The sequence below is a fragment of the Pongo abelii genome, chromosome 2 (genome assembly GCF_028885655.2).
Source record: "Pongo abelii isolate AG06213 chromosome 2, NHGRI_mPonAbe1-v2.0_pri, whole genome shotgun sequence".
Taxonomy (NCBI): Eukaryota; Metazoa; Chordata; class Mammalia; order Primates; family Hominidae; genus Pongo; species Pongo abelii.
Genome location: NC_085928.1, coordinates 17,996,071 through 18,019,172, shown reverse-complemented (window position 1 = coordinate 18,019,172; position 23,102 = coordinate 17,996,071). Strand labels below are relative to the sequence as shown.

At 43.4% G+C, this 23,102-nt stretch overlaps 1 protein-coding gene across 5 annotated transcripts in view; it reads right to left on the bottom strand.

Moving 5' to 3' along the window:
• GSK3B (glycogen synthase kinase 3 beta) overlaps nt 1-1,931 on the bottom strand; it is a 275,732-nt gene extending 273,801 nt beyond the window's left edge. For 4 of the 5 annotated variants that reach the window (XM_063722457.1, XM_024244579.3, XM_054551435.2 and 1 more), the window contains exon 1: nt 215-451. In XM_063722457.1, the coding sequence (XP_063578527.1) occupies nt 215-302 (88 nt within the window). In that variant the 5' untranslated portion in view covers nt 303-451. Of the gene's footprint in view, nt 1-214 lie in introns of all 5 variants that reach the window. The other variant, XM_024244580.3, reaches the window with a different exon arrangement.
• Nucleotides 1,932-23,102: the final 21,171 nt, after the last annotated feature.

Genomic DNA, 23,102 nt, shown 5'->3' with positions numbered 1-23,102 from the left:
ATATCATATTATCTCAATTCAAGGTTAATGAGACCGGGGGAGGGGGTATGGGAGGAGTAAAGAGGGAGCTGCTTCATCCTTGACTGAAGATAGGTTTTGCCCTTTTCCACTGCCTGTTTATCAGGAGGTCTAATATTTTCAGATCCTGGTATGTCGAGGTTTCTTATATTAAGGGCGAGGTGAAAAAGGGGTGTAAAATAAAATCAATACTCACTGCTAACTTTCATGCTGCCAAAAGCTGAAGGCTGCTGCACCGGCTTGCAGCTCTCCGCAAAGGAGGTGGTTCTGGGCCGCCCTGACATGATCACTCTCTTCGCGAATCACCTTTTCCTTCCTTCCTCCTTTTCTTCCTTTTGTCTTTATGTTGGGGTGTTAGGTTAATGATAAATGCAGCATTAAGTTCTCCCACAGAAGAAAAAGAAAAAGACTTCGTCCTCTTGGCTTTTCACTCCTTTTGTATACTATAAAAAACAAAACAAGCGATGTATTTCTCCTTCAACACAGATCGGCACGGATATTTAACATATAGATGATTTAGGGCTGGGGGAAAAATACAATTCCTTCCCCTCCCTTTCCTGGGAGGAGAGAAAAGAGGGGGCAAATCCTAAAAAAATATGTATCACGTGAAACGGGGGCAAATACTTGATTGAAAATGAGTACTTCGAATATTATATTTTCCTCGGGGATTTTTTTTCCGAGTCAATGAAGAAGGGAAGCGGCGGAAGGATCACGAGTCTCACGCTTGAAGAGAAAGGGGGATGGGTAGGAGGGAGGGAGGGAGAGGGAGGGAGGGGGTGGCTCGGAGATGCGACGGGAAACGCTGCAGCTCCGGCAGCCGCGGGATCCGGCGGGCTGACGGCGGGGGCCCGGCGAACTGGAGGGCGGCGGAGTCGCGAGTCAGTCAGAGGCGGGCGGTGGCGGCGGCTCCTCTCCTCATTGCGCCAGGAGCAGCTGCAGGCGGCGGCTGGATCCAGCGGCCATGGCGGCGGCGGTGGCGGAGGCAGCTCCCTTCAGACCCCAGGCAGCGGCTCCTCGACTGCTCCCCATACGCTGGGGACATGGGAACCCGGCAACCGCTTCCGTCCCTCGGGGCCCCCTCCCCCGTCCGCGGCAACAGCTCGGCCGCCCTCCCGCCCCTCGGCTCTGCTCGGTGCCCGCTCAGGAAGTGTCCGCGCTTTGCCCCAGCCCAGAGCCCTGTCAGCGGCTGCGGGGCCGGCTCCTCCTCGCTTCCTTCCTTCCTTTGTCACTCGGCCCGGGCGGCGGCGGCAGCGGCGGCACAAGCCCGCATTCGCCCGGGTCAGGGGCTGCTCTGTGTGAGGAGCACTGTCTGCGCAGCCGCCTTGCACTTCCCCGCTCCCCCTCCCCCTTCCTATCGTCCTCCACCTCCTTCCTCCCCCACCCAGCCTTATACCGCCCAGCGCCCCGCCGCCCGCGTAACAGGCGTCTGGGAATCGCCGGCCGAGCCCCACGCTGGCATGCTTCGGCTGGGAGCCGAAGCCCGAACGGAGCCAATCACGGACGTCGTTTGTTTGCGGTTCCTCCCGGAAAAAGCCGATCAGCCTGAGAAACCAATTAGAAAGTGACGCTGGGAAACCACGCCCAAAGAGCGGAAAATGCCGAAGGTAGCCGAACGGAAAGGGTGAATTCGCCTTGTTCGGTGGCTGGCTGGAGGAGACATTCGACAATGGCAACAGTGGCCAATCAGAGTCCCCGGCCCTTACGGAAAAAGCTTGAGGAGTTGAGGTCGGTGAAACCCAGAGACGCTGGTGAAACTGCACGGCTGGGCGCCGCCGCCGCTTTGTAATTGGCTGGAAAACTCCGCTGGGAGCGTACTTCCCTCGGTGATTGGTGAAGAGAAGGGGGCTTCCGAGGGCAGTCTGGCCAGTCAGGACTTCCCCTCCCTCTCCAAGGTGGGGAGAAGAAAGCGAAGGGAGGGCGTCTATAAAGCGCTGTCTCATTGGCCTGAAGCTTAGGCGCTGGAGTTGGGGCAAAAGGGAGAGGGAGGGAGCCTGAAACTCGCGGCGGCGGCCAATCGGCTCTTACTGCCGTCCAATCGCAAGACCTAGCTGCAGTGTGATTGGCCTTCGGCCTCGGTCCCAGGAGCGGGGGAGACGCCTGACTCGGGTCGTGGCTGACGACCCGACGGTTCGCCTGCGGCCGCCTCCAACAACGGTGGAAACCGCACACAGGGACCGCGGGCCCTCGGCGCAGCAAATCGGAAAGTGCTGCGGTCGGCGGCGCTGGGCTCTGAGCGCTCAAGCGAGCAGAGGGGTCGAGGGGTTCTCCCCACCCACAGGAGGCTCTCGGCGGGGCGCAGCCAATTCTGCGTGCCCAAGGCTCCCCTCTGCCGTGGATCGCGTGTGCCGAATGTCGGCCTCTTCCCCGAAAGGGCCAGACGGACCAAGGGGGCCTTCCCAGCCGGCTGCAAGCTCTCAGACGCTAAAATGGGAACAAAGCTTCCAGAAAGGCAGCGCTTTTGGGCGGCCGCGCCCCTCCCAGCCGCGGGGGCCATTGATACAGAGGCCTGCTGCGCTTGGTGTGCGCGGCCCGGCCGGGCCTCTGGAAACGCCCATGAGAAATGAGCTCATGCTGGATGCGCGCGCTCCTTGGGCGCAACTGCCCAGCGCAAAACGGGCCCCGAAAGCAGGTGAGGGGAAATGCCGTCAGGCCGGATATCCTGAAGCCTCCGAGGAAATGGGGGGGGTCAGAGGAGCCCGTGGTAGCTTTGGATCTTTTGGAACTAGGGTGATCTATAAAAGTGCAGCTTGAGAAGATTTCATACATAAGACCAGCGTCCATTGTTCTACCATAGAACCAGTTCCTTTGGTCTGCTTTAGAACAGTGAGGTATGGCTACGTCAAGATAGCGGAGAAAGTAGAACAGACAGTTGCCATCCTGATTGTAATCCAGTGGTGCCTATAATTTCTACCTGCAGAGTCATCTCTTTCTGTTAAGATGCTGTCTCCAGAAAGCACGTGTAAAAGGACCTATATTTGATCAGATTACCTGGCTCTTGCTTTGAAACACTGATGAAGGACTTGGGACAGAACAAAGTAAGCTTTGATGGAAGACAGGAAAGGTCTAGATAGTGTTTGCAGATTCAAATGGCTACAGAGGCCAGACAAGTAAAGCAAATGAGTGAGACTGGCCTTGTGTAAGACAATGGGGAATGATGAGGAAAATGGCAAATTGGAATATCCATGCCATAACTAAAAGGAACAGCTGCTCAGCTCTAGCAGATTGTTGCCCTCAGGAATGTGGGTCCGGTGTTCTCAGATGTTCAATATTTTTCCTCCCAAAAGAAACCCCAACATTGGATTTTTGTGTGAAATCTCTGCATTTTTAAATGTTGGTAACCAAATTTTCAAACCCTGCAGGCCAACCTAAAAACATCCCTTGGCCGATGAGTCATTGGAAAAAGTGTTAATAATTGTTAGGGGCCCGATAGCAGTTGGAGGGTGAAAACAAAATGGTTTGGGACCTTAAATAATTGAAATGTATCTTTCTTTCTTTCTTTCTTTCTTTTTGAGACGGAGTTTCACTCTTGTTGCCCAGGCTGGAGTGCAATGGCGGGATCTTGGCTCACCGCAACCTCCGCCTCCCGGATTCAAGTGATTCTCCTGCCTCAGCCTCCCAAGTAGTTGGGATCACAGGCATGTGCCACCATGCCAGCTACTTTTGTATTTTTAGTAGAGACGCGGTTTCTTCGTGTTGGTCAGGCTGGTCTCGAACTCCGGACCTCAGATGATCTGCCTGCCTCAGCCTCACAGAGTGTCGGGATTACAGGCGTAAGCCACCACACCGGGCCGGTTGAAATTTATCTTTAAAATACTGCACCTTTAATCCTTTTTTTATTTCTGTGTGTATCTTATAATGTGCATATCATGTTAGCTCAAGATCAAGAGTTTATGGACAAGCCAGGCGTGGTGGCTTATGCCTATAATCCCAGCAATTTGGGAGGTTGAGGCGGGTGGATCGCCTGAGGTCAGGAGTTCGAGACCTGCCTGGTCATCATGGTGAAACCCCGTTTCTACTAAAACTTTAAAATTTAGCTGGGCGTGGTGGCGGGCGTCTATAATCCCAGTTACTTGGGAGGCTGAGGCAGGAGAATCGCTTGAACCCAGGAGGTGGAGGTTGCAGTGAGCTGAGATCGCACCATTGCACTCCAGCCGGGGCAACAAGAGCGAAACTCCGTCTCAAAAAAAAAAAAAAAAAAAAGTTTATGAACCACTAGTTTAGACAAAGAATAGTTGTACAGTTGTACAGATGGATAAGGAAGGAAAGAACATTCCAGGCAAAGAGAAAAGGTTATGCAATGGCTGAAATGTTTAACAAGGTATTTGGAGACCTTGAGATAGTTTGAAATTATGTAATGTCTAAGATGTGGGCCAAGAGAAAATAAAGGAAAATATCACAGGATAATAGAGGAGTAAAGTAAACTATGCTATATTAACTCCATATTAGGCAGCCAGTAAAAATAAATACAACCACCAAAAGTAACTCAGAAATATGTTTAGGAAACAATACTAATTGAAAAATACAGAACTTAAGGTTGTATATGTACCATATTTCTAATCTGTAAAATATAAGTACATTTGGATCAAGATTGGAAAGGAAGACAAATTAGAATAACTTGTCAATAACATATTTAAGTATAAATGAAAATATTTAAATGTCTTTGCTTAGTATTTTTATAATAAATTTCTATTTTTTTACTTTTATTTATTTTTTAATCTCACTGTTATCCAGGATGGAGTGCAGTAGCACAGTCATAGCTCACTACAGCCTTGAATTTCTGGGCTCAAGCAGTCCTCCCACCTCAGCCTCCTAAGTAGCTGGGATTACAGGTGTAAGCCACTGTACCCCACCTCTGTGTTTGATTTTAAGGGGAATTGGCCCAAAAAATAACATTTATATTATTTCTTCACTATGATTCACATGTCCGTCAGAAGCCTCTAATTACAATGGAATTCTTAAAAAAAAATTCACATTTCTCAGCAAAGCTTTCCAACCAAAATTTTTATGATAATCCTTTGTCATATAAGTTAAAATAGTAAAACTAGATAATAGTGAGTAAGTATTATATTTGAGACACCTGCTAGGCATCTGATATAAGGTGGATGAGAGGATCAGTGTCCTTTGGGAGTTTACCCTCTAGGGAAGCAACTACATGAAAAGTTAAATAAATTATAAAAGTCACATTTTGAATTGATAAAAGTTATGAGACAGAACATAATTTGGTTTTTATTTACTTTTTTGAGACAAGGTCTCACTTTGTCCTCCAGGCTGGAGTGCTGCAGCCTCAACCTCCCGGGTTCAAGGGATCCTGCTGCCTCAGCCCCCCAAGTAGCTAGGACTACAAGGTGCACCACCACACCCAGCTAATTTTTATATTTTTTGTATAAATGGGGTTTCGCCATGTTGCCCAGACTGGTCTCGAACTCCTGGGCTCAAAATCTGCATGCCATGGCTTCTCAAAATGCTAGGATTACTGGCGTGAGTCACCATGCCTGGCCTATAATTTGTTAATATGGTTGTTACTACATAGTTTAAAATAAATTGCCCATGCATTCCTATTTATAATAGGTGAGTGGAGGACACTTCAATCTAAAGTGATCTTAAAGGATGAGTAGTAGGATTTGAAGATGAAGAAAGAAGAGGGGAAGTAAATTACTTTCCCTCACTTCAATTTCAACCCATCAGATAAACCCTCTCTTTAGTAAACCCGCATGTGGGTGGAGCTGTAAGAGCAATTAAGGACAGTGTGACTCTGTTCTTCTGACTTTGGGAAAACCAGTTTGGCTGGAACAAAAAGCTGATAGAGAAGACTAATGGAAGATAAGGTTGAAAAGGTAGGTTTGAGGGAGCTTTGAATGTTACAGGAAAAAAAAAATCTGGGCTTTGTCCTGTAGACAGTGGAGAGGTATTTTAGCAGATGTAAGACATTACCATTATAGAAAAGCCTCTGAGTAACATACACTGTGGTTTTTCCTGTTGCTGAAAATATGCCCAGAGTAACAAGACGTGGCATAGTTGGTCGTGTGTCTTATAACCAGTGAGGTGTGCCCAGATGGGAAAGTAATGAATGACTACCCAAAAAGAAGAGGGAGAGTGTTTGAAACACTGTCACTGTGAAGTAGACTGGGTGTATTAAAAGTTGCATATCAAGCCTTTGGCAAATTATATAAATACTCTGATTTCGACATCTTAAAGGAGTATACTATATAAAATAAAAGAAAAACACTTGAATCTGTTACAGGAAAGGGGTCATGATCCAGACCCCAGGAGAGGGTTCTTGGATCTCACACAAGAAAGAATTCAGGGTGACTCCACAGTGCAAAGTGAAAGCAAGTATTAAGAAAGTGAAGGAATAACAGAATGGCTACTACATAGACAGAGCAGCCCTGAGGGCTGCTGGTTGCCTTTTTTTTTTTCCTTTGAGACGGAGTTTTTGTTCTTCTTGCCCAGGCTGGAGTGCAGTGGCATGATTTCGGCTCGCCGCAACCTCCACCTCCCGGGTTCAAGCAGTTCTGCCTCAGCCTCCCGAGTAGATGAGATTACAGGCATGCGCCACTACGCCCGGCTAATTTTGTATTTTTAGTAGAGTCAGGGTTTCTCCATGTTGGTCAGGTTGGTCTTGAACTTCCGACCTCAGGTGATCCACCCGCCTCGGCCTCCCAAAGTACTGGGATTACAGGCATGAGCCGCTGCACCTGGCCTGGTTGCCCATTCTTTATGGTCATTTCTTGATGATATGCTAACCAAGGAGTGGATTAATCATGCCTCCCCTTTTTAGACCATATAGGGTCTAAACTGTCATGGCACATTTGTAAACTGTCATGGCACCGGTGGGAGTGTAGCAGTGAGGACGACCAGAGGTCACTCTCGTCGCCATTTTGGTTTTGGTGGGTTTTGGCCAGCTCCTTGACTGCAACCTGTTTTATCAGCAAGGTCTTTATCACCTGTATTTTGTGCTGACCTCCTATCTCATCCTGTGACTTAGAATGCCTTGACTGACCATCTGGCAATGCAGCCCAATAGATTTCAGCCTCATTTTGCCCAGCTCCTGTTTCAGATGGAGTTGCTCTGGTTCACATGCCTCTAACAAATCCTTTTAGTTTTTCATGCTTGTCACATGTTTACTTCTAAGGGTATAATCATGTGGTTTACTATATTATTGCCGATTTTGAACTACTTCAATTTTATTTATTTTACCTCATTTCCATTCACATTTTTTGAAAAGAGCTTTTTTATACAAGAGTGTAAATATTTTCACATTGAATAAATGAATTGAAAACAGTATGTGTTGATTGAATAAGTATACTTCTTTACAGCAAATTCTAGGAATTCAGCTTTGTTTTATGTGCATTAAAATGTAATAAATATAGGCCCAAGAAATTCTCAGAACAAATATTTTAGGCCCTCAGTAGCTGTAAATCGGGAATGGTCAGATTTCCTTCACATGGAAATGGGACTCACATCTCTCAGAATGGAACAGAAGTCTTTAGGTCTTTAATCTATGTCATGTTGATGGGAAATGTGAAAGCTACAAGAAAACTGGTATTTGGTTTCTTGGATATTGGATATCCTTGGCCAGGGGTGCAGGGAAGTGAAAAAAAAGTAAGACCTCCTATGGATCATCCAAAAAGGAATTTCAGAATGCAGAGAGGGCTGGGTCTCCCTTAATCAGGCCAAAACTTTATTTGAATTGTATCAAGATGCTTCATTCCTGTGACCTGTAGGATGGAATCTTGAAAGAAAATGGGAAGGAATGTACAAAGCCTCAGGAATGTGTTTCTCTGTAACATCTAGATCAGACAGTAGTATGAAGGGCCAGATATGAAACCAGAAAGGATCCTTATGAGAGTTTATAGCTCAGTTTTATAAAACCGTTAATGTTTTACTATCTCTGCTGCCTTATTTTTTTATTTTTATTTTTAGAGATGGGGTCTCACTCTGCTGCCCAGGCTGGAGTGCAGTGGTGCGATCATAACTCACTGCAACCTCAAACTCCTGGGCTCAGGTCAACCCTCCTGCCTCAGCCATGCCCTGCCACTGCCCCCTTCCCGCCCAGTAGCTGGGGCTACAAGTACATGCCACCACACCCGGCTAACTTTTAAAATTACTTTGTAGAGACAGGGTCTTGCCATGTTGTCCAGGCTGGTGCTGTTGTTCTTTATTTTTACAATGTATATTGTGTATGCACTACTAGTGTTCAGTACTTGAAGATAAAAGTAGTAATTTAGGAAAAATAACCATTATTCCCTTAACTAAATCTTGCTACTCTTTAGGACCAGTTAGGAGTCTTAGGAAAATATCAACTCTGATTGTTTTTTCTTTTCTTTTTTGTTTGTTTTTATTGTTGTTGTTATTGTTTAGATAATTTGTTGCTCTGTCACCCAGGCTGGAGTGCAGATGTGTGATCATGGCTCACTGCAGCCTACCTCCAGGGCTCAAGCAATCCTCCCGCCTTAGCCTCCCAAGTAGCTGGGACTTACAGGCACACAACTGACCTGGCTAATTTTTTTATTTTTGTAAAGACAGAGGTCTCCCTACGTTGTCCAGACTGGTCTTGAACTCCTGGCCTCAAGCAATCCTCCCACCTTGGCCCCCCAGAGTGCTGGGATTACAGGTGTGAGCCACTACACCCAGTCTGGTTTTTTGTTTTGTTTTGTTTTGTTTTTTTTTTGAGGACTCGGCATGTCCGAGACAGTTGAGTACACTTCTACTTTCTCTAACCACTTCTTGACAATTTGCATACAGTTTTCATTTTTAGTCTTCTTATCAAAAGTGTTCCAATTATTCTACTGTTTATCCTTAAGGACTTTAAATATGATTATATAGAATTTCATAAATTTTGCTGGCCTATGTTGGATAACACATGAAAAGACACGAATATCCTAATTCCACCAGGAAGTGCTTGTTGTCTACTGTGTGCCCAGGTCTGTGCCACATATGGTGGGAAACATTTGCTTGCAACAAATTGAGAAAACTGCTGTATATGCTTTAAAACCTAACTGGTTTATTCAACTGCATTTTAAAAATATTTCCAAGGCCAAAGTCTCTTGGACCCTTTTAGAATTAAAAACAAATATGTTACGCAGCCATGTCAGCTGCAACTCTGAGTAAGCAAACTATCCTATGGAGGTTAAGCTTTTAATCTGGCATGAGAGGAGTTAACATGAAGTACTTCTAAGCACCAGAGAAACCATCTAGTGGGAAAAAAAGAATTCATCAACAGGGAGTTGCCAAATGAGGACACGCACATGCTTTGCCTTCATTATCTAACTTTCTTCCAGTATAAATAGAATTACATGGAGGTGTAAGGCATTTCTCTTGATCTCAGTCAATGCTGTGCACATCGTGGGAACTCAGTAAATGTTGGCAAAATGAGTAGTGTGATTGTAATTGAAAAAGCGAAACAATTATAACCATCAAAATTACAACTTTATAAAATATCTGCATATGGACAAGCGCTCTGAGAAAACACTCCCCCCAAAAAAGTTGTTTTATTAATTTTTTAGTTTTCTGAATTTTTTCTTACATTAATTTTTTTCCTATTATTGGTTCTACAATATAATTTGAGTATCAAAATTTCTTAATTAGATGCATTCAAATATAACAGAATCACAGCTTGGGGCAAGTCTCCGTTCACCACCAGGCTTCAAACATGTCGTGGCATATCTGGCAAATTGGTAGGTTCAGGCTGCCAAGAGGTGATTTACATAAGGGTTTTGGCGGAAAGACTGCCAAGGAGTGTGGATGACAGAGAGGTGGGGGTTGGCCAGACTGCTTTTCTGTCAATTTGCACAGCTACAGTGTACCAGCCAGTGTTCCAGTTGGTCAGTGCCCATGCCATGCCAGCTGTTAATCCTTGGATTGAGGGAATGACACCTTACCTATCTTGAAGATTCATATTCCAATATAGCCTCGTGGAGTCCACTAGGAAAGTACCAAGAGCAGAAATAGGAGTGCACTAAAATCGTTACTACATCACACAATATAATCAAAAGATGAGGGGTTACGGCTTGTTGACACTTGTGCAGAAAATGATGGCACGATTCTGCAGTATCAGAGATTCCAGTAAACAAGCATTTTGATTCTTTGAGGGCCACAATGGAGGTCATGAAGATGTCCAGCAGCACGTGGTAATGACCTGGCTTAATGGGGCTAGCTCACTGATGAGTACCATAAGTGTTCAAGAAAACTCAGCAGCAGATATCCACGTGGCTGCAGATATGCCTCTTTCTTGAGCCCATGTAAAACACTGTGTAGGGGCTCTTAGAAATTATGGGCAGAGGATTTTGCAAGGAGCTGAAGTTCGGCATCAGCAAGCAAAGACAGGAGCCAATGAAATACGGATTGCAAAACTATTCCTAATTAGTTCATTATTAATGTTTTAGCTCATATAGAATGTGAGAATGAGAGGTACATCTGCTGTTTCCTCACTTGGTGGTCCCCATTTCTGCAAGGTTCTTATTTGTGTGACCATTTCACGAAAATGAGAGTATTGGTAGTTTTTAAAAACAGTTCAGGGCTTTTTTTTTTTCTTTTTTTTAACAACACAACCCATATATGCAAGTCAAATACAATTCTTCATCTGGTGCTCAACCAAAGAAACAGTGATACATACCAATACTGGATGAAAAACTGGCCTGACTAAATTTATTGATATTTAAGGTCTTATAAAGGGTAATTTTGAAAGTATGTAATTTCCACCTAAAATGCTATTTTAAGAACCTGAACCTTGCTGTATTAGTTCCTTTTCATGCTGCTAATAACGATATACTCGAGACTGGGTAATTTGTAAAGGAAAAAGGTTTAATGGACTCACAGTTCCACATGGCTGGGGAGGCCTCACAATCACGGTGGAGGGCAAAGGAAGAGGACATCTACATGGCTGCAGTCAAGAGGGCATGTGCAAGGGAACTCCTCTTTATAAAACCATCGTATCTCATGAGACTTATCCACTATCACGAGAACAGCATGGGAAAAACCTGCCCCCATGATTCAATTACCTCCCCCCAGGTCCCTCCCACTACATGTGGGAATTCTGGGAGCTACAATTCAAGTTGAGATGTGGGTGGGGACACAGCCAAACAATATCAGCAAGTGATTTGGATGGGGACACAGCCAAACTTGCAGCAAGTGAGGTTTGGCTGTGTCCCCACCCAAATCTCATCTTGAATTGTAGCTCCCATAATTCCTGTGTGTCATGGGAGGGACTCAGTGGGAGGTAATTGAATCATGGGGGGCCAGTCTTTCCTGTGCTATCCTCCTGGTAGTGAATAAGTCTCACAAGATCTGATGGGTTTATCTGGGGTTTCCATATTTGCTGCTTCCTCATCTTCTCTTGCTGCCACCATGTAAAAAGTGCCTTTCACCTCCTGCCATGATTCTGAGGCCTCCCCAGCCATGTAGAACTGTAAGTCCAATTAAATCTCTTTTTCTTCCCAGTCTAAGGTATGTCTTTATCAGCAGCGTTAAAACAGACTAATACATTTGCCTAAGCGGAAACTCTGGGGTTCTACTTTTTATATAGAGCTTAATAGTTTATAATGAACATTATAGTAGTAGTTGTGCATCAAAACCTATAAGGTGGGCAAAACAGGTACTACTTCTCCCATTTTACAGATCAAAAAATGGAGGCAACAGCTGGGTACAGCAGCTCACGCCTGTAATTCCAGCACTTTAGGAGGCCAAGGCAGGCAGATCACTTGAGCCCAAGAGTTCGAGACCAGCCTGGGCAACATAGTGAGACCCTCTCTCTCAAAAAAAAAAAATTTGCCAAGTGTGATGATGGACACCTGTAACCCCAACTACTTCAGAGACTGAGGCAGGAGGATCACTTGAGCCTAGGAGGTCAAGGCTGCAGTGAGCTGTGATTGGGCCACTGCACTCCAGCCTGGGTGACAGAGAGAGACCTCTCTCAAAAATAAAAAAAAAATAAATAAATAGAAGCACAGAAAACTATACCTTTTCTAGCTCAACTTTACCACATTGATGAAAAAGTATTGAGCAGCCACAGGTACATGGCATTCCACTATGTTCTTGGAATAATATTAAAGAAAAGGCATGAAGGTATGCTCTGAGCAGGCAAGAGAAGTCACATAAAATGAGAGTAATTTATAACATGACTTTTTTCTCATGGTCCTTCTTTTTCTCATTTAACTGTTTACTCCTTTATATGTTATAGCAATTGTTGTTTAATAATTGCATTAAAATAAATAGATGCCTTGGACACTGATACTCTTGGAATACAGAACAATGTTCATGGCATTTAATATATGGATACAAGATTTTTTAAAAGGAAAGATGTACATGTAGAGTCCCACCAGATTAGAAGTATGATTGCAATTGGAATTTAATCAGTGAGCACTTACTGAATACCTATTATGTGCAAAGTATTGTACTCAATGAGAGTGAATTTATGTATGTATGTATGTATGTGTGTATGTATGTATGTATTTATTTATTTATTTTTTGAGACGGAGTTTCGCCCTTGTTGCCCAGGCTGGAGTGCAGTGGCATGATCTCAGCTCACCGCAACCTCCGCCTCCCGGGTTCAAGTGATTCTCCTGCCTCAGCCTCCTGAGTAGCTGGGATTACAGGCGTGCGCCACCATGCCCGGCTAATTTTGTATTTTTAGTAGAGACGGGGCTTCTCCATGTTGGTCAGACTGGTCTCAAACTCCCAATCTCTGGTGATCCACCCGCCTTGGCCTCCCAAAGTGCTGGGATTATAGGCATGAGCCACCACGCCAGGCCCGAGAGTGAATTTTTTAAAAGAAACAAGACATTATCAGTGTCCTGAAGAATTTTGAATCTGTTTTGGAAGAAAAAAGATATAGGCTAGGTATTTTGAAGGTCCTCAACAAATATTTGTTGAGTGAATGGATGGATGAATTGTTACTGGCCCAAGACAGCATATGATGAATACCAAGAAAATGAGGGCATGTGTACATACATAAGAGTTCAGGGCATAGCTGAAGTGAGGAATGGAATACTCTACTGGCCAGATCCATCCCATATACCCACCCTTGAAGAAAATGTCCCCACAAGAAAGAGGAGTTCCATTACAAAAAATTTTTTTTAAGATGAAGGGCTGCAACAGCACACTGGACAAATGAAAACTACTGCTACCACAGGCCACTATAGGCCTACTTTGTTAACAGATTCCAGTAGGATATTTATGTTCCATCCCCAAAGCAGAAGGAGGGTTCAGACCAGTGCCAAGATGGAAATCTGGAGCTATATATCAAGAGAACAATCTCACATGGGATTGATTACTAACTTTGTAAGGATGGACAAGGCAGATGAGAAACAAAGTGGAATTAGATAACAGAATTTAGACTTTGACTCTCTCACTTTTAAGGACTGTGAAGTTGTGGAAATAGTAGAAAGGTCAAAGAAGGGAGACAGTAGACCATGATATCAATTTTTTAAAAGACTGTGAAGTATATTAGATTCATTATTAAGACTTTAGAGGCCTCTACAACTATATAGAGTCAGAATTATGAAGGTAAAGTCACATTGCAGGGCAACTTTGAATAGATAGAATACTTAAGCTAAGGAAATCAGGAATTAGAGATAGGTAACAGTACACACAGAAGGTATGGGGATACTAAATATTTCTCTTGAACGCAAAACAGAAATTGTCCTGACCCCCCTTCCCCACTAATGTCTTGAAGGAGTAACTTGAGGCCAGTATGACGATCACTCTGGAAGCCAAGAAGTGGCTGTCTTCTATCTAAATTAAGATTTGCATTACTTGCTAATAGAATGGAACATTAAGCAGGAGTTTGGAATCTTCCTCACAGAGAAAGTACAAGCCAGTGGTGGTTCATGCCTGTAATCCTAGCACTTTGGGAGGCCGAGGCCAGCAGATCACTTAAGGTCAGGAGTTCGAGACCAGCCTGGCCAACATAGTAAAACCCTGCCTTTACTAAGAAATAGAAAAATTAGCCAGGTGCAGTGGTACATGCCTGTAGTCCCAGCTACTCAGGAGGCAGGAGAATTGCTTGAACCCCGGAGGTGGAGGTTGCAGTGAGCCAAGATCATGCCACTGTACTCCACCCTGGGCGACAGAGCAAGACAAACCAAATTGAAATAATCCATGCTGATATTTTGTACATCTGCAGGGTTAATGGTAATCTATAGGATTTTTGTCAAAGATACAGCAAAACTTATCTCCAAAGGGAATGAGTCAAAAGTTGCAAATTTTAGAGACTGGCTGAAGCCTTACAAGCAATCTAATAGATTTTTTTCCCCTCTGGAAAGTGCCCAAAGACCCAGTGAATCTGGGGACAAACCTCCGTGCTTCTGCCAGGTTCCCATTTAAAAGAGAGACTGGACCCTTACCTTGAACTTTAGTGTTGAGGCTATAGTCTATTGGCATCCAAATGATTACTTATGAAAGAAGCTTCATCATGCTCCCTAAAAAAACAACTTGTTCCCTGCCAAAACCAGGATCGCGTTGCTTTACGAAGAGGATACATACTATGCTGACAGCCAAATGATGATTTGCCAAAAAAAATAAAAATCAAGGCTGGACGCGGTGGCTCATGCCTGTAATCCCAGCACTTTGGGAGGCTGAGGTGGGTGGATCAGGAGTTTGAGACTAGCCTGGTCTACATGGTGAAACCCTGTCTCTACTAAAAATGCAAAAATTAGCCTAGTGTGGTGGCTCATGCCTGTAACCACAGCTACTCAGGAGCCTGAGGCAGGAGAATCGCTTGAACCTGGGAGACAGAACTTACAGTGAGCTGAGATCACGTCATTGCACTCTAGCCTGGGCAACAAGAGCGAAACTTCATCTCAAAAAAAAAAAAAAAAAATCAAATTCCATTGTGGATGGCAAAAGAGCCTCCTATCACCCAGAAGAGGGAAGGTAGCCTATATTAGACATGGCCTTACACTGTTGACAAGGAACTTGCTGAAGGCTACCTGAAAATAAAATAATAGGAACTGGGCATTTTGCTATTTAATGATCTGGAAAATTGGAAACCACCTTGGTCTAGGCAAATCCTTGGGGAGGAAGTTTAAGTCTTTTTTTTTTTTTTTTTTTGAGACAGTCTCGCTCTGTCGCCCAGGCTGGAGTGCAGTGGCGCAATCTTGGCTCACTGCAACCTCTGCCTCCTGGGTTCAAGTGATTCTCCTGCCTCAGTCTCCTGAGTAGCTGTGACTACAGGCACATGCCACCGCACCCAGCTAATTTTTGTATTTTCAGTAGAGACAGGTTTCACCATATTGGTCAGGCTGATCTTGAACTCCTGACCTCATGATCCACCTGCCTCGGCCTCTCAAAGTGCTGGGATTACAGGCGTGAGCCACCACACCCGGCCAGTTTAAGTCTTAAGTGTTAAGGCAAAGCACTTAAGGTAGCCACACCTATAAAGCAGAATTGTCAGGTCATTTTCAACCTATTTCTTTGCCTATGAGAGCTGTCATGTGACATATGCCTAGGCTACCTTCAGATGAGAGGATAGCTGCCCTGTAAAGCACTTGGCTGTGGGAGGCACTCTCACTTCCCAAGAGGTTGCATATAACTGAGTCAATGTACACTCATGGGGATGTCCAAGAGGCCAGAGATCCACTTGCCATTCATGTGGCTCCAGGAGGTAGATGGACTTCCATGCTTCATTACTCATGGCCACTCCCCAAGAGTACCTGCTCTAAAGTAGCCATCAGTAAACCATTCCATAAAGAAATGCTAATGTGACCAGGTGGCCTAAAAGAGTCTGTGGTCTGCTGCTTCTTGGCCCTGGATTAGGACTGTTTCTGTTGTTGGAAAATATTTGATTCTTGAGGGGGATGAAATGAGGCAGCACCTGTGAAAATTGTTTGAAAACTCTAAAGGCCCGTACTTGTGTAGGGGATGTGGGTGAGATGACTATTGGTAGACAACAAAAAGTTAAGCCCTCTACCCTGTATTTTCCTCTTAGATTACAATTTCTTATTTAAGTATCTCTTCAAGAAGACTGGAGTGGAATCTTTTCCCTTCTGGTGGTAAAACTAATGAAGGGATGTTTGCCTTGACTTTGCTATTACAGTATATGTGTGACGTCCCTAAATCCACTCTAGTGCATCTTACACACTTGCCAGATTTGTCTAACTCTCACACCACTGTCATCACTTCTGCCTGCCCCTCAGGAACCTAAATTGATACCTCTGCCTATCATGGAAAATCTAAACTCTTCAGTCTTGCATTCAAAGTCCTCCTGCAACTACCCGCCCCAGCCTCCATCATCTTTCCAATCTGACCTCTCCTTGCATCACACTGTAGAAGCAGGTACTCTTGGAGCTGACAGTCATCAAAAAGATGGTGCATATCCAACTCTCACATGTCAAAGATGGGGAAACTGAAGTCCAGAGAAGTGAGGTGAATATTCCCAAGGCCACACACAGTCCTTCCACTGTGGCCAAGACAACATGCTTTCCATTCCACACACAACTTGCTCCTCTGGTCCTAAGCCATGGGGTGAGGTGAGTAGAACTGGTACCCAGAAAACAGTATGGCATGGGATAAATGGTAGATAAAGCAATGTTGAGAATTAAAAACTCCAATGTGCTTAACAACACATAGTGTTCTCAGCAAGTGAACTTTATATAGAATTTGCCACCCTCATAGTAGGGAATTCACTAAAGCTGGGAATGAATGTACAAATGTTTGTTTGCTTTGTTTTGTTTACCATAGAAGCGAAATTTGTGACAATCTTTTTCAACCTAAATTGAATAAATGATTCAGGACAAGAAATGATTACCAGATGTGTCAGGGTTTTTGATGGGAAATGGCCCATTGAATTATTATTGTTTGCCAAGTTTTGCCCTCATAATTGAAGCTAACGAGGTCATTTCAAGGGTAATCATGCTGGGGAACCTCGATGCAATGATGCTGTTACAACTTGCCCAATTTGAAGCTAGGAAACCACGCCTTCTTTGGAAGGTTTATGTGGTAGGAAATGGGGGGTGGTTAGTGATCTAAACCTCACTGATTATCATGAATGGCAAAAAGAGGGAAGCAGTGAAGGAAAAGCCCTGATTACAAGAATATCGTTAAATAAATCAAAGGAAGTTTTATAAATATTCAAATATGCAATGTAATTCAAATGAGATGGATCAACTTTCCGCAGCTGCTTTGGTGAATAGACAAGGATACTTAAAATTTGTGCATTAAATATTTGAACATAAATTACCGCTTATAATGTGTTTGAGGTTTTCAAAATGTTTTCTTTAGTATTTAAATCACCATAGAACTGAAAAAATAAAGCATTTAATCATTATTTTTGCATTATGACTATAACCAGACTATAGGACTTATTCAGATTATTACAAATTCCAAATAAGTGGAGCATGAATTAGTAAAGTTTTTTTGTTTTTGTTTTTGTATTTTTTTTTTTAGAGACAGTGATATTGCCCAGGTTGGCGTGCAGTGGCTGTTCACAGGCGTGTTCTCACTACTGATGAGTTTGGGAGTTTTGACCTGTTTCTTTTCTGACCTGTGTCGGTTCGCCTCTCCTTAGGCAACCTGCTGGTCGCCCACTTCTGTGAGGTTACCATATTGATACAGAACTTAGTGCAGGCACTGGATCAGCATAGCACTCTACAGCCCAGAATTCCTGGACTCAAGCGATCCTCCCACCTCAACCTCCCGAGTAGCCAGAACTACAGGTGCACTACCCCGCCAGGATAATGACATTTTAATTTGCCTACAAATTATTGCATTAGTCTGAGTGTCCAGGTTAAGATTTAGTGCTTTTTAAACTTTACCACTAAAAAACCATCCAATTGCACCAGGACCTGCCCATAATGAAGCCTAAAAGCAGCCTGATGGAACAGATTTTGTCCGCTACTCCACAAAATAGCTGTTGGTTTTAATATAAAAGTGCACACCTCTCCCCCTCCCATACATGTACACACCTAAATTCTCCAGTAACTGACTCCTCAGGGAGATGCTTCATGTCATCCACAGCTTCACTCTCCTGGCACGTGGTATAGGTGCATCAAGAGCCCTTCATAACGCAGGAGGAGAAGCAGGATGTGCTTGATTTATGTTTAGAAAAGACATGTTTAGAGGTCATATCATCCAATTTGAGTGGGGAAAAGTGGCTATGCTTTGTATATGAGCAAAGCTCAATGAATGTTTATTGAATTGCAATAGTTGATTATTGAAATGACAAACTTTTTGTAACGGAAAAGCCCTACATAAACATCATGTATTAAACATAAATACTGATTAGGCAATCCCTTGATATGTAATTCTTTCAAGCCCAAAACTCAGAAAAAGCAGCAATGTGTGTTTTTACTATCTCCTCCTTCAGGTGGGCTTCAGTTTCTTTATTCTAACCTCTCCAGTTAAACACCATTCCCTTGCTACAGATCAAAGTAACTGCATTGTTTCAATTCTTTATTAACATTACACACTTCTTGGCCGGGCGCGGTGGCTCATGCCTGTAATCCCAGCACTTTTGGAGGCAGAGGCAGGTGGATCACCTGAGGTCAGGAATTTAAGACCAGCCTGGCCAACATGGTGAAACCTCGTCTCTACTAAAAATACAAAAATCAGCTGGCCATGGTGGTGGGCGCCTGTAATCCCAGCTACTCGGGTGGCTGAGGCAGGAGAATCACTTGAACTGGGAAGGTGGAGGTTGCAGTGAGCTGAGATTGTGCCACTGCACTCTAGCCTGGGTGACAAGAGCAAGACTCTGTCTCAAAAAACATTACACACTTCTCAAAAAGCAAGAGGGTGAGGGTTATCCCTTTCTAATTTCTGCTTCTTACTCCCAAACATAGCTTGAAAATCCTTTTTGCTTGGTTTTGGCATTTTGAGGCACATCTGGATTCATTCCAGGGTTTGTCTTCCTGACACATAAATGCAGAAGTGTACAATGTCCTCTTACTTCTCCTGAGTTAAATGCACATCAGACAGGCCTCAGGTTATCTGCCTTTGTTATGTCCCCAGCCTTTCACAGATAAAGCCCAAATAACCTCTACCTGCAGGCCCCAGCCTGCCTGAGCCTGTGAGTCAATTCTCCCTAAAGCCAGAAGAGTATCACCTTCAGCCCCAGTTGTCTGAAGTTAGGCTTGCTGCCTATAGTGTGCTAGCAATAAAAAAGCCTTGGGGCCTATAAGGCTTTGGAGTAACAGCATCTTCAATCTGTGTTGGCCTCAGCCATGCAACTAGGAAACAGCAGAATGCAGTGGGGAGAGTAGTGGCTAAGGAGCCTGCGAGGTTAAGGTTAGTCTTCCCATTCTCACCCTTGACAAGTCACTGAACCACCTGTTTTCTCATCTGTCAAGGGAAGGTCGTCTCTAATTCCCATCCCCTGCAGGGTCTCTTGGTGTTATCTATATTCAGTCTTTCTGTTACACTGTTTTCAAATTCAATACAAGTAGAGGGTTCCCTCTTAATTTTATGTCTCAAATTATCTTTGCCTGATAGGATGACAGAAAATGTACCTAATGTTGCCAGGCACGGTGGCTCACGCCTGTAATCCCAGCACTTTGGGAAGCGGAGGTGGGCGGATCACAAGGTCAGGAGATTGAGACCATCCTGGCTAACACGGTGAAACTCCATCTCTACTAAAAATACAAAAAATTAGCTGGGCATGGTGGCGAGCACCTGTAGTCCCAGCTACTCGGGAGGCTGAGGCAGGAGAATCACTTGAACCCAGAAGGCAGAGGTTGCAGTGAGCCAAGATCGCGCCACTGCACTCCAGCCTGGGTGACAGTGAGACTCCATCTCAAAAAAAAAGGAAAGAAAGAAAATGTACCTAATATAAGGTCAATCATTTGCCTTCTCTTGTTATTTCCGTTCAAAATGTTTTATTTTTCTTACCCTTAAGCCATACTTTCAAACCATAAAGCTATGGGAGGGCAGCAAAGCCTAAGATTAATAATAATATTTAGTAAAGGCTAATTACGTGGTAGGTACTGTACTAGGCACTTGACATGGATTATTGCACTTAATCCTTGAAACAGCCTTATGAAAAAGGTGCTTCATAAGTAGGCACTATGAAGTCAGTATGATTGCTATTGTACAAATGAAGGAACTGAGGCATGAAGATGTTAGGCAACTTGCCCCAGGGTCATACACACCTAGTAAGTAGAGAGGGATACAGCAGAAGTTCGGAGAGAAAGTTCTTAATTATACCAATAGGTTATTATCTTTCTCACTTCAGCAGTGGTCATGTCTAATTCAGTCCAGATAATAAGTAACTTATTGCCTGGTGTGACATTAATTTATTTCTTGAATATCTTCTTGGTGCAAAGCCCTGTGCTGAAAGACTTGCAGTAGGGGAGATTATAAAAAGAGAAAGATGTGGTCCCTTCCCTGAAGAAAATCAGAAGCTAGTAGGGAAATAGAATAAGAAATAATGAATTCCAATACAAGTAAAACACAGTACATGCTTTAATAGTGCTACAAGCTAAGTGCCACCTGGCCCAGAGGGTGAAGCAGTATGTGTTGGTGTTACATAGGAGGCTTGATTAAAAAGTTTATTTTGGAGTAGAGCCTTTATGGACAAGTAGGATTTTGAGAGGTGGAGAAGTGAGAGAAAGACATTCCAGGCAAGGGAACCACATGGGCAAATACTCACACTGAGTCACTATTGACTCACTAACCTCGGTGCAGGGTTTGTTCCTGGATTAGCAAGGAGTTTGGAGTTTCTAAGCCTTAGGGTGTATGAGAGGAAGTCCTAATTTGGTAGGCCATAGTAGAAAGGCAAAGTCATAAAATCTCGGAATTGAAGATCCCCAAAGGTCATCTAATTTAGTAACACGTCCAATGCCTAAAGCTCTGCCAAGTCATCATCAAAACTAGGCTCAAATAGTTCTAACATCACATGCATTATTGTCTCCTATGGCAGCCCATCCCATCACTTTTTGAAGTTATATTGCCCATTTATTTATGTGTATTTGCTGATTGTCTGTCATACTAGAACTCAAGTTCCGTGATGGCAGAGACTGACTTACCTGTCATGTATCCCCAGTGCCTAGCATTGTAGGCATACAATCAATATTTGTTGAATGCATTCCAGCTCAGGACAGCTCTGACATCTATAAAGTTCTTGGGTAATTTCCACAAGATAGTACTTTACATATATGAAGACAACTATAATAGTCCTCTTTTATCTTTTTCAAGTTAAATATCAACAGTTAGTCAACAATTCCACATGAAAAAATAACTTTGGGCCTTTTCACTATCCTGATCACACTCTCAAATAAGCTCCAATTTGTCTCTATTTCTTTTAGTGTGTTGTTGCATGAACAGAAGGCAATATTCCAACTCTGTGACCCCCTCAAATTAGAGAGGTCCTATCAGCTCTCTTATTCGAGGTGTTACAGTGTGACCCAAGATGGCACTAACTTTGCTGAGGTCCACTTCACCCTGTTGCCTCATGTTTCTCTGATTGTCAGCTAACCTCCCTTCCAGTCCCTTCACCAGTTGCTGTGTTCTGCTGCTTGCTCACCTGTCTCTTGTCCTGGCTTGTGTAGGTAGATTTTGAAAACCAAGCCCACAGCCTTACATTTAGGAGGCTCTTACAGTAATCCAGAACAAAAGATACAAGGTATTGAACTAGAGCAGAGTAGCCAGCAAGGAAGAGACAAAAAGAAAAACATATCTGAGGCATTGTCAATGGGACTTGCAATCTACTGATTTAGTGACCACTAGCATGCTTTCTCAATGGATGCCTCTCTCTCCAGACCACATATGAATTCGGAGTCAATTCCCAGTTTCTCCCTACCTCACTGTCTTTGAAGCAAGCATGCAACTCTTTTGAAGTCTTCTATACATTTTTTTCCCAAGTTACTGTCTATAAAAATATATTAGGAAAGTTCAAAGGCAGCAAGATTTCTAGCCAGGATGACTAAAAGGATGGTAGTTCCATGACTAAAGTAGGAAATCCAGGAGAAGGACCAGATATTAAGGTGATAATGAAGCACCTGGTTTGGGATGTGTTGAATTTGATGACCTGAGGACATCTAGCAAACAGTTTGAAAAGTGTTTACTTCTTTGGCTCTGGAGTGCAAACTGAAATGTATATCTGTGAGTCATCAACAGAGATGCTTGAAGCTTTCCCCAGAGAATGAGAATTTTGATTATCATTTAAACTGAAAAAAAGACAAGACTGAGAAAAAAACTTTTAACAATGACCACATAAAATGGGTATTTTAAGGAGGAATCTCCCAGAAAGAGAAAGAGGGGAAGGAAGGCTCAGGGGGTATGGGGAAAACTTGATGAGTTTATTGTCAGGGGCAAAGCTGGACATTATTGCAGAAGGAAGAGAAATCAGTTACATCAAACACAGCAGAAATCTCCTAGAGAACAAAACTTCTCATGATGCTACTGAGTTTATCAATGAGGAGGTGATTTAATAACCTTAAACAAAATAATTCCAGTTTTAGAGCCAGGTCACAAGCAGTTGATAAATAAGGAGTAAATGGTAGCAATGAAGTCAAAGTGGTAAATGTAGACTGCTATTTTGAAAAGATGTTATGCAATACATGTAAACTAGAAAAGCAACAAATCTATATGATATTTATATGATCTACATATTCTAAAATATAACATGGGGTTAATTACTATTTCATTGTAATGTTTGACTCTAGAATTAGTCATTTTATAGACCTTATGATTGCACTAGGTGTTCAAAAGATCTCACTATATAAAAGAGAATAATGAAGTACCAGCTACTCAGGAGGCTGAGGCAGGAGGATCGCTTGAGCCCAGGAGTTTGAGGCTGTAGTGTACCATTATTGTGCCTATGAATACCCACTGCACTCTAGCCTTGGCAACATAGTAAGACCCAGTCTCTAAAAAAATAAAATAAGAGAAAAATTGAAGTACATAGATTTCATTGAACCTAAATAGGGCTACATGTATTTTCTTGTTGTTGTTGTTGTTTTTTTCCTGGTTCCCATTTAGGTGTCTAATTATGAAATGGCCAATCAAATCATTTTCTTCGAGATCAGTTTTCATTTAAGTCTGCCTAGATTGGATGGCAGGTCAAGCTTTTTAAACTTTAACCCAGCATAGATTCTGTCAGAAGCACCACTAGGTCTGGTGAATTTCTGGATCTATTCTGTATTGCCTCCTAATCC